Source organism: Felis catus, chromosome C2 (assembly GCF_018350175.1).
Source record: "Felis catus isolate Fca126 chromosome C2, F.catus_Fca126_mat1.0, whole genome shotgun sequence".
Lineage (NCBI taxonomy): Eukaryota > Metazoa > Chordata > Mammalia > Carnivora > Felidae > Felis > Felis catus.
Genome location: NC_058376.1, coordinates 143344155 through 143361837, shown reverse-complemented (window position 1 = coordinate 143361837; position 17683 = coordinate 143344155). Strand labels below are relative to the sequence as shown.

Genomic DNA, 17683 nt, shown 5'->3' with positions numbered 1-17683 from the left:
GTGCGGCCGATCCCATCATCCTTCCCAGTGAGGGTGTAGATATTTGAGAGCCGACCTCGAGGTGTGGATATTTGAGGGTGGACTCAAGAGTGTGGGAGCCCCTGTGGTGCCTGGTCAAGGGGGCAAGCACGCGAGGATACTGTTTTCAGAGTTGGGGTTCACACCTACAGAATTGAGAGATTAAAAAAAACAACTTGGAGGAGTCGTGAAGACCCGTTAGCTCCTTTGGGGTTCCCGTGAGCGTCCTGGAAAAGGGAGCCATCCTCCTACCCTCCTGCGACTCTGTAAGGAACCTGGTTAGGAGGTAGGGGCCACGGTAACCCTCCACCGCACTTCGAAACCTCAGGCGAATCTCGCACCTGCAGAACGAGTTAGACAATCTGTTTGGGTCAGTTACGATTTTACAAAGAGGGGCGGAGCCTCCTGAGGAGGCGGGGCGGCGGTGGCGGTGGCGGTGCACGCGGAACGCCGCGAGCCGCCGATTGGCTGGGACGGACGCCCGTCCCGCTTCCCTCCCGCCCCGTCTCCGGGTGGCCTCGCGGCGGGGCCCGCAGGCGCGCACAGCGGGCTGGCGGTGCCAGACTGGCAGGGGGCGTGACGAGGGAGGCGGGGAGGGGGCGTGTCGGGGCGGGCCCCGGGCGCCGCGCGCGTCACGGCCTGCGGCCCCGCCCCCGGGCCCTACGCGGCTCACTCCTCCTCCCCCGCCTCGTCCTCCCGCTCGCTCAGTTCTCGCTCCACGTTCCACGCCGCGGCCTCGCTCCTCCGGCGAGAGCCAGCCCTGCGGCCGCCGCGCGCACCCGCCGCCCCGCGTCTCCCGCGCACGGCTCTCCCCACGCGCGCGCCTCGCTCACGGACGCACGTTCGTTTCCCTTCGCGCGCCCGGGTCTCGGCGGCGGCGGCGGCGGCGGCAGCGGCGGCGGCGGCGGGCGGACCGCGCGGGGCAGCTCCGTAGCGGCCGCCGCGGGCTGGCCGGCGGGCCATGGAGGCGGATGGGGCCGGCGAGCAGATGAGACCGCTACTCACCCGGGTAATGAGCGGGGTGAGGGCGCCGCGGGCGGCAGGGCTGCTCGGCGGGGGTGGGGGGAGCGCGGAACGAGGCAGACAAAGGCGGGGGCGCGGCGGCCGTCGCGGTCCGGCCACCTCGTCCCGGGCCCGGCGCCCCTCCGCCGCCCCGCAGCCGGCGCGCCTCGCCATCCCCTTTGTGTGGCCGCCCGGGGCGCGGGGGCGAGGGGGCGGCGGCGGCGGCGGCGCCCAGGAGGCCCGAGTGGGGGCAGCCGGCAGCGCGCCGCGGGCATCCTCGCCACCCGCATCCTCGGCGCCCTGCGGGGCCGTCCGTCAGCCCTTGACCCCGACCATCTCTTCCTTTCTCTCCGCAGCGCTCGCCTCCCTTATTCCCGGGCGTGCTCCCCGGCGGGGGTCTCGGTTCCGGTTGCCTTGGCGCTGGAGTTCAGATTAGCCCCTCGAAAACCCATCTTTCTTCTCCCTCTAAGCGCGGCTCCACCTGTTTCTAGCCCCAGGCAGTGGTGAAGAGTTGGGGTGGATCTTTTCCCTTCTTGCGCGTCTCCCCACCCGGTCCGCGCGGTGTGCTTTTGTTCGGTGAGTTCTCCGGCCGCGTGGACGAGCTGCCTTCGCAGCCAAGGCTGCTTTTCGCTGCTGACTCTGCCTGGTCCGCCTCCTCTTTTGGCGAGAACCAGGGGAGTAGCCTCCTGCCGCAGGCCAAATAGAAAGAGGAAAGTGTCCTGAGCTCTGCGAGCTGCTCCTTTTTAAATCAGCCTAGCAAAATCCCGTATCCCGGTGGCTTTCGCTTCAGGGTTAGAGGGGACTGGGGGTGGGCTTGCAGAAGGCCGGCGTTCCCATTTAGGATGCTGGACGGGCGGCCCATGCTCGACAAACTGACTTCCTGCTCTCATGTAGAATACATGTGTCCCCACACTTGTGATTCTCCTCTCTCTTCGTAGTTCCTGACTCAAACGGCATGGAAGTGTTGTAAATTTTCCGCTTCCAATTCTTACTCTCTGACCAGCAGAGGAGGGAAGGATGCAGTGAAAATTTTCCAGTCTTTCACAACTAACAGGAAAATTGCTTTTTGTGTGTTTTTATTCGCGTTTTTAACCAGCCGCCCCCCCCCCCCCAATCTTTTTTTAAAGATTATTGTAAGGCCCTGGAGAGTAGTCGTTGATTATTACTTCAGTATGTTCACTTACAAATTCTCAAATCATGGAGGAAAAGGGAGTCTCCAGACAGTGAAGTCATTTAGCAGTGGTTTTGGGGAGGATCAAGTCACAGTGGTGGTAATGGAATACTGGAAACTCGTTCTAAGGAATCTTCCGTAATTCTTTGTGTGACATTTGAATAAACTGCATTTTGGAGGTCTTTCTTTCTTTCTTTCTTTTAGCACTTTCTCTGCTAATGTGTATCAAATACAGTGTTGTCTGTTCTTAGATTTGTTTGCAAATTTTCAGCTTAGAGCAGTTAAAGAACATTCTAGTTTTCATAAAACTGGATAGAAATTATGATGTCTTCTCAGATATTGGCTGCTTAGCTATCAAAAGAAGCATGCTAGGGGCATCTGGGTAGCTCAGTCTGTTAAGCCTCCGACTTCAGTTCAGGTCATGACCCCATGGTTCCTGTGTTTGAGCCCCGAATCAGGCTCTGTGCTGACAGCTCAGAGCCTTTAGCCTGTTTCAGATTCTGTGTCTTCCTCTGTCTCTGCCCCTGCCCAGCTTGCACTGTGTCTCTCTCTGTCTAAAATCAATAAACGTTAAAAAAAAAAAAAAAGGCATGATAATGCTATTGCCTTCCAAATCATTCATTCATTCCTCATTGTAATAACACTTAGAACCTATTGTGTAATATCCAACAAGACAGAACCAACTCTGCACTAATGAAACTTACATCCAAATGAATGACAAAGAAATTATCAAGCACTTAATAAAGGCATGGCAGGGGAGCACTTTGGAAGGGTATACTTTCTAAATCTTTGGGAAAATAAGACTTGGCCACAGTAAACATACAAGTCAGTAATAGAAATCAAATGTAATAAACTATCACACAGTCTAAAAATAGAATGAGAGAACCGTAGAACTGTGGTTTATGGAGTACGAACACTGTAACTTGAAAACTGGGAAGAGAGGAACTATTTGTATCAATAAAGTTATATTTTCTCATCAGTTTTCCCCTGGTAAATAAAGTCAGAAGAATGGAAGAGTATGATACTCATCAGTCATTACTTCTCCAACTGGCAACTACTTAGCATAGCCAAAAAAGTAGAATAAAATTAATATTCATCAAATGCTATCTTGGGTATGTGATTATGCAAAATTTTTGAATAAATTGGTGGCAGTATATATGACTCTGAACCAAGTTCATCTGTTCCATAATTTCGGCTCTCAGGTTTCTTCTGCTTCTAAAATTCTGTAATTTTCATTGATCATGGTTTTGGGATAGGAGGAAAGTCATTTATCTTATAAAAATGCAACTTTTGTTTGCTTTATTACAAAAACGTATTGCAGGCTTCTCTTTGGAATTGGCTTGAACCATCAGTCGTATTTTCTCATATAGGTTAAATACTCTGTTACAACAGACAGCACTGGTTAGAAGGTTCCCAAGTTTTGACAATTGTTCGTTCTTTTAGGCAGTACATTATTTAATACAGTCCTGTTACCACTGAAATTTTCAGGCTGCTCCATGAATTTTGTTGGTACACAATTTCATTCATTTCATGGGTATTGTGATACCTCCTAGGTGCCAGGCACTGGGGTATGGGCACACAAGGTGGACAGAATCCTGACCTCATTGAGTTTACTTTGGCGTGTGTTAGTGAACACAGTGATAGCCATTTGCATTCCTGCTAATTCCATTTGTGAGTGCCAGTTAAAACATTTTCCTGAGTCCATTAGAGACACTTTTAAAAAAGTAGTCATTAGAATAAATAAAAGCTACTAACAAACCAGGATGAATTCAGTGGTGATTGGCAAGTAGAAGGTTTTTTCGGTAGGTCTGTAAGTAAGCATACCCTTTGGGATCTGTGGTTAGGTATTGATGGCTCTAGAGATCATATGTACCCCACGCGTATTATCAGAATTTTCGTTACCTTTCGGCCTGTAGTTGGTTTGTTTCTCTGCACCACAATCTATGGAGTTGTAATAAAGGGAGAGATAGGAAATCTCATCCATTCAAATTAAGCTGTAGGACAATTGAGTTGGATTGAAGAATTGCTTTATTTGGTAATTGAGACCGAGAAGTACACAGGTTTTCTTCTAAGGGAGCTTAGGGTATGAAAATTAGAATATTTTGTTACACTAGACTCCTGTTACTTGAGTAGGTTAAAATCGAAAGCCAAAGTAACCTGTTGTTAGAGGAACCTGGTTTATTTTAGTGGTATGTGGGTATGAACCAATATATTCTAAAGCCTTAGTAGTTAAACTTGTCAACATCCTGTAATGGGTTGTTTTTCTTCCTCTTTCCTTCCCCTTCTTTCTTACTATATTTCATCACAAATATGATGTTAAAGTGGATAGAATCTGCAGTTCACAAAATGGGCCATTTACATAAAGGAACATACAGGTGAGTCTAAGGGTTAGTGTTACACATTAGGCAGTGTGGTTTTTGATTCATATTGTAGCTTTCTCTTATTGATTGTGGAGTCTCCTATAGTTACCAGTTTTATGGATACAGTATTTCAAATTTTGCAGTAAGCACGTATTAGTAATAAAGATCTGTGTATGTATGTGTAAGGGTGCAGCAACTCACTCCCCCGCCCCTTTTTAAACCTCCTTTTGAAACAAGAGAACTTGGTTCCTGTACAAAGCAGGTAGCTATTCCAGTGTTCTAGCTTGTAATGAAGTTTGCCTCTGTTTTTGTTTAGCAAGCAACTTCATGTATTTTGTTGAGTGATACTCATTGAATTACATAACTTGGGGAGACTTTGATGATTATTTGTAACTATGATGATAAACCGTGAAGGGGTCTATGGTTGGCATGGTGCTAAGATAGTGTTTGGTAGTGTTGCTGTTAAGTCTTCCTGAGGGCAGAGGACTTAGCCTGGAGTAGTGCTAGGTTTCGAAATTAGTGACTCTTTGCCTCCCTGGGCTAGACATTTTTAAATGACTGATGGAGGATGAGAGTGGCCAAAACTTTTTGTCAATGCTTGGTTTATGAAGATAATGTGATTATGATGGAAATGTGCATTTTTATCTGGAGCTGATTTGCCAGTGCAGAAAGGCTCTAGATGCGCTATTCCAAGCAGATTTTCATATTTACTCCAAAGAGGATATTTTTAAATATTTTAATTTTTATTAAGCCATAGCTTGGATTTTAGTAAGTTTAAGCAGGGTTTTTTGTTTTTGTTTTTTTTTGAATAATATCCAAGTGAAGGGTAAAGCGTAGTCTGCCTTTCATAATGAAGTAGGAAAAATACTTTAATATTTTACCTATTTCTTTTTCTTTTGTAGGGAATATGTATATTAGTGTCATTTGGTTTTCATTTTGTTCACATGTCAGTGTAGAATTGTCTTCTCTTTCTATATTCCTGGACTATACTGCTTCTTTTTTGTTAGATTGCCCGATTTGGAGAAGCTGTTGAATTCTGTATCATCTCTGACTAGGAACTTGGGAATTGGATGTACCTTTGGAAGTGGATTCACATGTGTAAGGTGGCTATACTTTATTTTATATCATAGACAAGAGTGTGGAATGGTTTCTCAGAAGAGCATGAGAAGGGTAAACATGATACGTATAATCTCTTTCTCAGAATTTGCCGTAGCATATAATTAACACTTGGTGCTTGTATGTTTGTTGCATGTTCTTTTATATATAGAGTGTTTTCAGCTTGATACCATTCTTTATTCTGGAAAAATACTGAAGATACACAGATTCTTACCTTGGGAATTGATGTACTCAACAAAGATAGGAATAAAGCAAATTCATATATAATAGACTGTATTCCCGTTGAGTTCCATGGAAGTATTGGAGATGTTTTCATTAAAAAAAAAAAAAGTTCTGTCAAGCAACAAATTTTAGGGAGCACCTGGGTGGCTCAGTCGGTTGACCGTCCGACTCTTGATTTCTGCTCAGGTCATCATCCCAAGGTGGTGGGATTCAGCCCTGTGTTGGGCTCTGCACTGAGCTTGGAGCCTACCTGAGATTCTTTCTGTCTCTCTCTCTCCCTCTGCCCCTCTCCCCCGCTCACATACGCGTGCTCTCTCTCTCTCTCTCTCTCTCTTTCTCTCTCTCTGAAAAATAAAAAAATACCATTTTTGATAAGAATTTAAATTAGAAATTTCCATTCTATTATAGTTTGGCTGCTGGGATACCATCATGATCTAGAAAACATCTTTCCTTTTTAAAAACTGTAGTACTTTTTAATGTTTGCCATGGGTGGATGGGGTTTTGGGGGGAAGGAAGTTGTCTGGGAAGAGAGGGAAGAAGGGTATTACTGAACTCTTTGTTTGAATTACAACAGATGCCCCTTGTAAGCAGATTCAAACTTCAGCACAAGGCTCCATGAGAGGAGCCTGGTCTGGGCTTCAGCCCCCACTGGCCCTCTCCTTGGAATGCCCTTCTGCCCTTTTGCCCTCCTGTGGGGTACCAGTCCCAAATCAGATGTGGTAGTCCTGCGTTTGTCAGTTTTCGATTTAATACTTCTCTCTCTCTCCTAATCATTTCACCTGCTAGACTGTAATCATGCTTGGGGATTTTTTGTTCTACATTTAAAACTCCTGGAATTTTTTCCTCCCCTGGGCATTCACATTGTCACATTCAGATCTGCAGCAGAATTGTATTTCTGGTAGATACTGCTGTCTAATGTGAAATGCATTTCATTCTGAAAATCCTTGATCTTGAGATCATATTGTACAAAATGAATTAAAGACCAACTTTCTTTTTTTTTTTAAACTTTTTTTTTTTAACATTTTATTTTTGAGACAGAGAGAGACAGAGCGCGAGTGGGGGAAGGGGCAGAGAGAGAGGGAGACACAGAATCCGAAACAGGCTCCAAGTTCTGAGCTGTCAGCACAGAGCCCGACGCGGGGCTCGAACCCACGGACCGTGAGATCATGACCTGAGCCGAAGTCGGCCGCTTAACCGACTGAGCCACCCAGGCGCCCCAAGACCAACTTTCTTAATCCTGTAAGAATCTAATGTATTTGTTTAAAATGGGAGCCACCTGTGTAAAAATAAGACTACAACCCCTCGTAACCGTTTCCACAGTTATTTAATAGGATTTACTTTGTGTGATATCATTAATTGTTAAACATGATCCCTTTTGAGGGTGCTTTATTTGCTTTACATCAAGGTACACTTCGTGGTGAATTCTGTGCTGTTTTTTCATTAGCTCTGGGTTCTGTCCTAGCATTTGAAATATCAGTGAGGCCACAGATAATATAGCACTTCTATTCAAAATTACTTTTAAAATAGATAAGACCATGGGGACTGTGGTCCATGAATTCCCAGACACTGGAAAATTTTATGCTTGTATGCATTCTTTGTAGGCAAGGATCAGGTAGCTTTACATCGAGATCTCAAAGGGGTTTATAATCCAAAAAATAGCTAAGGAATACGTAGTCTAAAAATTGGCTTAGCCGGTTTCTTTAACGTTCATAGTAGTCTTACATTTTGTTTAAATAGATGACAGTAATTATATATGCCCCGGTATTTGCTAAAGTTTGTTTTGTGGAATACTTCATCTATGGCAGGTTTGGCCAAAGAACTACTCTGTAGCCAGATAAGTTTGGGAAATGTCACACAGTATACATTTTGGAGATTCATAATGCATAATGGTATATTAAAGGCTCTGTGAAATCCTCTAATAAATACATTAAACTTTGGGGAGAGAATGCAGCCATGTGAAGTGGAAATTTCTGATGGTTATTACAAAATATGAACAGTAGGTCACTCATCTGTTTTATTACAGGTCTAAGAAAACAAGTCCTGTGAGAGGGATAATTCACTTGGTTACAGTGGCAGGAGAGATTTGAAAAAAAAAAAAAAAGTATCACTTAAGAAGATGTTTTGGAAGCAACCTGATAGGGTCTGGTTGAATACATTATGGTATATCCACAGAGTAGGGTACTACGGCTCTTAAAAAAAAGGTGGGGGGGAAGATGTCTTTGTACTGATGTGGCAGATCTCTAGGATAAATTGATGGAAAGAAGCAACGTGAGGGACAGAGGGCACTATACAGCACCTTTTCTTTAAGGGGGATAATAAGAACGTATAGTTGTATTTACTAGGATTTTTATAAATACACTGGAAAGGTAAATAAAAAAACTAACAAGAAATGGTTGCCATAGAGAGTATGAGGGAACAGGACCTGAGGCAGGGGTAGGAACAAAACCAGTGTGTCCCTTTCTATGTAATTTTGGATTTTGAACCTCGCAAACATAGTAGCTATTCGGTAAAAGAGGGGATGGTTTCTTATGTCACTTTATGTCATGGGTTAACATATTTCGTGAGAGACCTATGGCTTGATATAGTCTAATATGTTATGAACTGCTTAACTTTAACTTAGAAAGGGAGTCGTGAACACACGACTCGGTAAAATCACATGCTACATGCCTGCTGGTGTTACCGAATGTCCGAGTCCTTTGGCACCTTTGGGTTTGCATGTTACCGATGTCCTGATTGTCCTCTCACTTTCACCTCATTTCTGTCCAGGGACTTAGACTGTGGAAGAGCCAGTAGAAGCCAGTGGGAAGACACTGAGGATGCTGTTATACACGAAATGCCTTAGGCATAGGAAAAGAGCTGTTTGGTTGTATATATTTTTAAACTTAGAATTTTCCTTTGCAATTTTTATACTTACCTTCAATCGAGGATCATAAACGTTAAAAAAAAAAAAAAAATCACCCAGACTAATTACAATGAATTGTTGAGATTACAGTGGTGCAGTGGCAGGGGGCACCATTCATGCTGTTTTCCTGGTTTTGCTCCAGAAGGCACCATTTACGCTGAGTGGTACAGCTGCTTCCCCACAGAGCTGTGTGACCTGGAAGTGCTGTGGGAGGACAACACTATGACTGTGCCTTCCTCACGTGGGAAGTGTTGATCCTCAGGCTGGATTGATTAATTCACTAATTAACTAATTTTAATTAGTTAAAAAAGCTAGTTAAAAATAAGACTAAAGTGATTTCTGTTTAGCTAGGTTTTTCATTTTTTTAAAACTTTTTAAAAGTTTATTTATTTTGAGAGAGAGAGAGAGAGGAGGAGGAGCAAGAGAGGGGCAAAGAGAGAGGGAGAGAGAGAGAGAATCCTAAGCAGGGTCGGTGCTGTCAGCACAGAGCCCGATGCCAGGTTCAGTCCCAGGAACCCTGAGATCATGACCTGAGCCAAAACCAAGAGTCAGATGCTTAACCGACTGAGCCACCCTGGGGGCTCTTCTGTTGAGCCAGGTTTTAGAAGTCAGTAACTTGGAAAAGAGAATCTTTTCTTCTCTTGAAAGTATTTTTCTATTTGAGTGTAAACCTCCGTGGCATTCCTAGACTTCCCAGCACCTGAGATGGAATAATGAAACCTCTTCCAGTGGGCACGCTGGATAAGGAGGAGGAATGCTGTGATTCTCACGTTGGGAATCGCTAATCGAGGACTTGGGGGTTTTGTCCTTTGCTCTGGGGGCAAGGGAAGAACAGGTAACTGACTCTTTAGAGAAAGCCTGCTTTGAGCCGTGCTTCTTATTAGGCATCTTTTAATCATTTATTATCCCTCTTACAGATGGGAACTCCTGGGCAGAGAGATTTTCTGAAATTTCCCAGTCCATACAATTAGTAGGAGGCTAAGCTGAGATTTGAACTCATGGTTGATGCGAAATCGCTCGTGTTCCGTATCTCATTATTCTAGAGTAATCTGTGATCCCTGTTTGTCAATGCCATTTAACATTAATCACATTAGATCATTTTACATGTATGATACTTTGAAAGCCTTAGATAATTGAGCCGAGTTAACAGCTTTTATTACTGTAACTTTTGTGAATTTGTTGCTAATATTATAGAAATTAAGTATTTAAAAGAAATTTGCCTCTTTGCCTCCAGATTCAGGAAATCTGAATTTTTCTGGATCATTGTTGAATGAATCCTCCTTTAGGTCTCTTCCCACAATTAGGTCTGTTCTGTGGTTTAACGTGTAGAAAATGTTCAGTGACTGTTCAATGAATGAATATAAGGATAATGTCATGAACTCCTAAGATTTGAAGCTGAATATGTTCCTAGTGAGTTGTTCAATCAGTCAGTTAAGAAATTATATAGCTTCTGTCTGGTGGTGTTACCATGAAGCAAAAGGCTTACTTTGCCAGTAGAAGAAAATGTTTTTTGCCTTTGTTCTGTTGTGGTGGATGGGGGTGGGGGGGGTGGAGATATTGAATAAATACAGTTTGGAGTGATCCCAGAGTAAGAGTACTTAATATTTTTTTACCCTGAGATACAATTTCAGGCAAGTGAGTGTTAAGCACGTTAAAATGAAAATTTTATGGCTCAGTATATTTTCACAAGTTCTAAATACATTTAAATGGATTGTTGGAAAAGAGTGCATTGGTATTTTACTTGTATAGTAACACTTGCGTAACATTTGCTTTATGAAAATCTGTGACATTTCATGTATACAATTACAAAAGGACCAGTAGCAAGAAAAGGGATCTTCAAGCCCAGATACAATGTCAGCTGCTATATATATTGGTTCGAAATTGTGCTGTTTCTCTAAATTCTTTAGAATTATTACTTACATAAAAGAATTTTTGTTCTGTTCATTTGCTTTAAGTTTTATGATTTTGTGGTTTGTGGGCTTTCTTCCTTCCTGGATCCCACCTTCCTGACTTCCCAGTCCACGCCTTCCTTCCTGGACCCCGCCTTCCTGACTTCCCAGTCCACCTTCCTGACTTCCCAGTCTGTGCATCCGTGTTTGCACAGGTGCCATAACTGGCCAGTGCCCTGGCTCAATAGAGTCCTTTCAGTAATATTCTGTACTTAGTTTTGTTTTGTTTATAATTGTTCCCAGATGACCTTCTAACACGTTGAGGAGGAGTTTCTTTATCCATTTATGCGCGTACCATTAGCAGTATCCTCAGGATAAGGTTCTGCTGTGAGCCTGTTTAAATCTGGGCAGTTGGCCTCCCTTTTGTTAGGAATAAGGGATTCATTCAGACCAAAATTGGCCTTTATGTGGTCTTACATTTTAGCTTATTGAACTGTTTTTATTCAGCAATAGGAAATTCACGAAATAACCACAAGTCCCAAGCCTTATTTTTAAGACAAAGTAAAATTTGGATGTAGCCTAACCTTAGACCCAGGTGTGACAAGTACACGCTTGGGTTTGAGACACACGTCGGGTTCCCATACATCATCATCTGCCACCAGGTGGCCTTGGGCAACTAACATCTTTGAATCCCATTTTTCTCATCTATAAAATTGAAATTATAATACTTACAGGGCTTCTTCAGGATCAGGGAAAAGCATATAGTGTGCATAAAATGCTGAATGTGCCTGTGGAAACTTGTAATTAGTAACCATCGTATATTTTTATGAAATGTCTCATGTAACAGAATTCTAAAAGAATTAGTCTCCATATTGATTGAAGAAATAGAAAACAAAGTCTTAACTATCCTTAACTTCTGGCACTGAGATCTTCTAGATAGCTCTGTGGGAAGGAATTATGTATTGGGAAAAACTCAGTCCTCTTCCTGTATTTTTCCTTTTCTCTCACATGACTGCCACACTTACAACACTTCTGACGACAGATGTGTGTGTGTCTTGGGGGGGGGGGGTTCCTCCTACCGGTCAATGCTGTGGCCCTAGCTGGGTGTTACAATTTAACTCCATTCTGGCACTGTCTACCGGGAGATAGCATCAGACCCCACAAGTTAAGCACTCTGACTCACAGCTGCCCCTTCTGATGTCAGTTGCCAGTCCAGGTTGTCACCTGTCCTTCTGACCGATCAGCTATACGGTGGAGGTTCCCATGACCCCTTCTTGGATTCCACTGACTTGCTAGAGCAGCTTACAGAACTCAGGAAAAGTTTGTTCACTTTTGCCAGATTATTCTGAAAGGGTATATGGTAGAGGACCCAGATGAACATCCAGATGGAGGAGATGCATAGAGCGAGGGGTGCGGCAAGGGCTGGTGGAGCTTCTGTCCATTAAGAGTGCCACTGCCGCTCTCCCGGCACCTCCACCCACGTGTTTGGCCACCCAGAAACTCTCCAGACCCTGTACTTGGGGAGTTTTATGGAGGCTTCATCGTGTTGGCATGACAATCATTAACTCCATTTCCAGCTTCTCTCCCCACTCTGGAGAGTGGGTTGGGGCTGAATTCCAAGCCTCTCATCATGGCTTGGGCTTTCTGGTGACCAGCCCCCATCCAGGAGCCACCAAGAGTTACCTCGTTAGAACAAAAGACCCTACTGTCATGCAGGAAATTCCAAGGGATTTAAGACTTCTGTGTCAGGAACCAGAGACAGAGACCAAATGTTAGAACGAAAGATGCCTCTGGTGCCCTTATCACTTACAAGATTATGAGGGATTTAGGAGCTCTGTGCCAGGAACCAGGGACAGAGACTAGTATATATTTTGTTCTGCTACCTCACAGGTTAGGTGGTGGTTTATTGCCTTAAGCACCAAACTTAAGATATTTTGACAAAACGTTTAGACGTTTAAAGCATAATACGATTTTTTGATTTAAATAATTTTAACCATTTGAGAGAACATTTGAAATGTGATATGTGTGTCTCCTTTTAAAAATGAGTACTGATCACTAGTATTAGGCTGTTGTGGTCTGTTAAAATCTTATTTTAATTATTTTCTTTTGTCATTGAATTTCTTAACGTGTTTTAAAGATAACAGAGGAAGTCACAGAGTCATTTAAATGTGGGTGGGGAGGAGAAGGGTTTTGTATTGTGTCACTCTGTGATATACAAATCTTGCCTCTTCAGATGGTCTTCTGATTCTTGGCTTGTTATAGATAGTTGAGGTTACTAGATTGCTTAATTCTGTTTTCAGGAGGTCTTGTTGTATCTTATTAGTGTTAGATTTTCAGAATTTAGTCTGTAGGGTATTGCAGTATAGAAGAATTTAGCACACTGCTTGGCAGAGTAGGTATGATAGTTCCTAATTGTTATTCTGCTAAGGCTCAGTGACAAGAAATTTTATGAGTTTATAGTTTCATCTTAAATTTAATTGTCATTTATATTTTTTCTGTAATCTGAAATAACAAGAATTATTTAAGTACAAGTGTACTTAATGGATAAAGTGAGGCTTCTGAATTTTGCATATATATGTACACATGTACATATATAGGTACACATACACTCTCATATACATGAGTATGTGTTAATCTGAACCATTGGATCACTAAACAATTTAGAGATATTTAGGAATTTTCAGATTACCTGTAGCATTGAATTTTAATGGGTTATATTAGTCAAGATACCATTCTACCACAAAAATGTGATTTCTCAAAAGGTCCTTATTGTAGGAATTTTAAGGTAATGCAGTTTGTTTTAAGGAGGTCATGTAAGGGGGCACGTGGTGGCTCAGTTGGTTAAACATCTGACTTCAGGCTCATGGGGTTGGGCTCTGTGCTGATACCTCAGAGCCTGGAGCCTGCTTTGGGTTCTGTGTCTCCTTCTCTCTGCCCCTCCCCTGCTGGTGCTCTGTCTCTGTCTCTGTCTCTCAAAAGTAAATAAATATTAAAAAAAAAAAAAAAAAAAAAGGAGGTCATAGACCATTGTCAGTTGCATTTTTTGTTTTGTTTTGTTTTGAGATTGATGTTTTCTTACCTCCATTTTTCAAGCTACTTCAAATCTTTTTTAAAAACAGTTTTAGTGCCTGGATGGCTCAGTCGGTTAAGTGTCCAACTCTTGATTTTGGCTCAGGTCATGATCTCATAGTCATAAGATCAAACCCCACGTGGGGCTCTGCGCTGAATGTGGAGCTTGCTTGGGATTCTCTCTCCCTCTGCCCCTCCTCAGCTCACGTGCTCGCTTTCTTTCAAGAAAAAAAAAACCAGTTTTGATAGAGGTAAGATATAGATAAATAATTTTATTGATTAAAAGCCAAAACAGTATTTTACTATAATAACATAGTTGTTATAGCAACGTGTGGGCTCACCCAGAATTAGAATCATATTGGAAGTGTGTTAGGGAGAGGTGGGAGATAAGGTCATAAAGGGAGTGAGGGAAAGAATTTTCAGGTTAAATTTCATCATTTTAGATCACAATTGAAAAATACAAATTGCATGTTGTACATAATTGTATTTAATACTCAGTATTTAGATGTTAATTAATTTTGCTATCATGTCCTAATTGCATAGAGTTAGCAATAAATGGGTTTGAAAGGTTAAGTGGTGAATATTGAGTGGATTAGCCACGAGGGATTGTTTTATACTTATGGTGCCAGTGCCTCCTCACTTCCCGTTGTGAACTTCAAACAGTTAGGGGCAGTTTGAGATTTCTAATTTGGTGGCACTGAATCTCAGATCATTGGGGGTTGCTGCATTTTCCTGCCTCTACAATAGGTAGAGGTATCTGATGGGAGAAGTAAATCATGTTCATTGAGAAAAATTTTTGTAGAGAGACAAAAAATGATACCATTTCAGCCTTATTTTTCAAACTGCCTCATGAGAATAACAATACATCAAAACAAATGAACATTGATAGGCTAATTTTGGTGGGACCTGTTGATTAGTGTTTGTTTAGTGTTTAATGCCTTGAATCTGGAGTAAACAGCTTTTGCTTTAGTGTGTTGTCTGAAATAAATGAACTTGACCATTGTATTTTAGATCATAGGACTAGGGCCTTTAATCAAAACTTTTTACTCATGGTGTAGATGGTGAATTAAAATGTTAATTTTTACCCTTTTTTACGTTGTCCTCCATTATTCAAAATAGTTATGAAGCTAAAACCCTGAGTAGCCTCTGCTTGTCCAGCTTCTAAAGTAGGTATGATTAAATAAAATATAGGAAGGATATTTAATGTCAGAATATTCATTCTCTGTATCTTCTCACTGTTTTCCAAGCTGTTATGATTTATTACTGGTTTGTAAAAATAATGTATTATATTATCACAAGCATTAAAAAAAAAAGTAGAAAATACCAGACAGTACAGTTGGAAAAATAATTATTTTGTGAAACTTTTGTTACATATACATACATGGATGTAAACAGATAATGTGTGTACTATATTTCCAGGGGTTACTGTTAAGAAAAAAAATTGGAAATCTGTTTTTATAAGATTAACATTTCATTACATTCTTTTGAGATTTATATATACATATGTACATACACATGTATTGTTTTTTCATTTAAAATTTTAACAAATCCAAATAAATGTCCAGATTAAACACTTATTTGATGTCTAAGTTAAAGCTACATCAAAAGGTTTTATACTGAAGAATTTAGCTTCTGGTTCCATGTACAATAAATGAGGCATAATGAGAAAGAAGTGCCTGTATGTATGTATGTATGTGTATATATACACACACACACATACAAATAAACAAATAAGTAAAATATATAAATGTTTATGATATGTAAATAGAAAGACTTTCGTTTAGTCAGTTTGACCTACATGTACCTGAGATGTTATATTATTGTTAATGAGATGATCATTTAGAAAGGACTTGTATGGAAACTCCATGGAGAAAATCTTACCTTCAATACCTTAGCAACTGAATCAGTTCCTTAGTGCTACGCATTAACTGCTTTAGGATTTTATAAGAAGCAAGATGAGAAGCATGCACCGCTTAATGACATTAAACTGTGATTTTTAGGTTTTATGTGTATGCAAATACACATACTTTGAGAAGGCTTGGAGGAAAACAGGTATTATTTGTGTACAGGATAATCCTTATAGACTTAGGTTTTTTTGGAGAGGGATCTGAAGGAGAGTCCATTTGTTTCAATAGGAACCAAATCCATTGATGTAGGGAGGCATGAGTCTGATTCTATTTGATAAGCTGTAATTTATTTTTTAAAGAAATCTCTATGCCCAACATGGGTCTTAAACTCAACCCTGAGATCAAGAGTTGCATGTGCAGCCAGGTGCCCCTATAATAAAGATTTAAAGACATTTAATAAAGATATTTTAATAAAGATATCTCTAAAAGAGTTAAATTATTGTGCAAGGACTAGACAAAATGGTCATTTTTTCACTGGATCATCATGTTGACACCTTAGCAGTGATTTACTTATTGACCTGTGTGTTGAGTTTATTTTTTTAAAGTTTATTTTTTTGAGAGACAGAAAGAGAGAGAGTGCACGAGCGTGCACAGGCGAGGGGCAGAGGGAGAGGGAGAGAGAGTTCCAAGCAGGCTCCACACTGTCAGCAAGCCCAGCTCAGGGCTTGAACTCATGAACTGTGAGATCATGACTTGAGCTGAAACCAAGAGCTGGACACTTAACCAACTGAGTCATGTAGGCACACCCTGTGTGTTGAGTTTTAACTGGAAAGGTGGCTGTAGTGAAAATTTTCATATAAATTTTCATATAGTTGAAGTTTAGGCTCTTGATGAAGTTAAGTGTGTTTAGGCATGACTATCTTATGAGAGGTCCTCTAAAGCTGTTCTAGGACTGAGTTCCTTTACAAGGTATTCAAGCCTCGCCAATGTTTGAGCTTTTGACGACTGTTAGAGAAGTTTTCAGTGGACCCAATGTAGGAATTTATGTTAGTTTCTATTTTACAGTGTCATTAATGTGATATATTCCCGTAATTCTTATTCTGTGAACCTTGAGGCTCTTAATCTACCTTTCATTTTTGGTTTGTTTTCTGTTTCTGTCTATTGCCTGCACTTCCTATCCAGTTTAGAATCCATGACCCATATCTTCTGCCTCCGTTTTGTTGTTTGAGGACATTTATCATCATTTATCTCTTGGTTTTTAATATTTTGGTAAATTCCTAATCCTCAGTCAGCTTACCTGTGCTGGAGATACTCAGAACAGCTGGAAAAGTTAAATTACACAGCTTTATAGATGGGTACTCCTATACATTCTGCTTCTTTCCTCTGGTTCCTCATGAAACATAGAAGATACTCCCATGTCTGATTATCTCCTGTTCTGTACAGTGGGCACATCAAACGTTCTTGCTCTCTCCAGAATGTATCCTCTTGCCCCCTCAGTCTTAGTAAATAGTGCTGCTTTCTTCACAGAGACAGTAGAGGAAACCAGAAGGAGCTTCATCCACTGTGTCTTGTTGGACAGCTCAGCTAGACCTTGTGGTGTCTTACATAGGACTTAGAAAACCTTTTCTTCTGTGTTTCTTATCAATGAATGGCAAATTTGACTCACATTTGAAAATGGGAGCATTGTCATGACTTTTCTTTCCGTCCGCCCAAACCCCAAATCCAGTGGATTCAGCATCCTATCTCTAGTCTCCTTTCTCCAAACTTCCTTTGATCATTGCAGTTCAGGCCTCTGTCTTCTTTTGCCTGTAATAATGTAGTATCTTTCCAGTTGGCTTCCAGTGTTAAAGAAAAAGTTTCGACGCTTGCTAAAGAAGGTAAAGCAGACTGTATTTAAGGGAGACTATCCTGATACGGGTGTAGTGGCCATACAGTGGAGAAGAGAGATTGGACCCAACCCTGAGTCTAATGAGGACAAGAGGCATTTAAATCCAAGAAGCAGGGATGGGGATCAGTGGGTGGAAAGTTACTAAGAGGAAACAGCAGAGGTAAGGGGGTCCTTATTAGACCGACTCGGCAGAATCTGG

The 17683-nt window shown here is 41.7% G+C and overlaps 1 protein-coding gene across 13 annotated transcripts in view; it reads left to right on the top strand.

The window, feature by feature from the left end:
* Positions 1 to 718: 718 nt before the first annotated feature.
* The window catches only part of SLC4A7 (solute carrier family 4 member 7), a 111154-nt gene continuing 94189 nt past the window's right edge, over positions 719 to 17683 (top strand). For 7 of the 13 annotated variants that reach the window (XM_045037725.1, XM_045037721.1, XM_045037718.1 and 4 more), the window contains exon 1: positions 720 to 1027. In XM_045037725.1, the coding sequence (XP_044893660.1) occupies positions 980 to 1027 (48 nt within the window). In that variant the 5' untranslated portion in view covers positions 720 to 979. Of the gene's footprint in view, positions 1028 to 5595; positions 5655 to 17683 lie in introns of those variants that run through there. The other 6 variants (XM_045037717.1, XM_045037719.1, XM_045037714.1 and 3 more) reach the window with 3 other exon arrangements.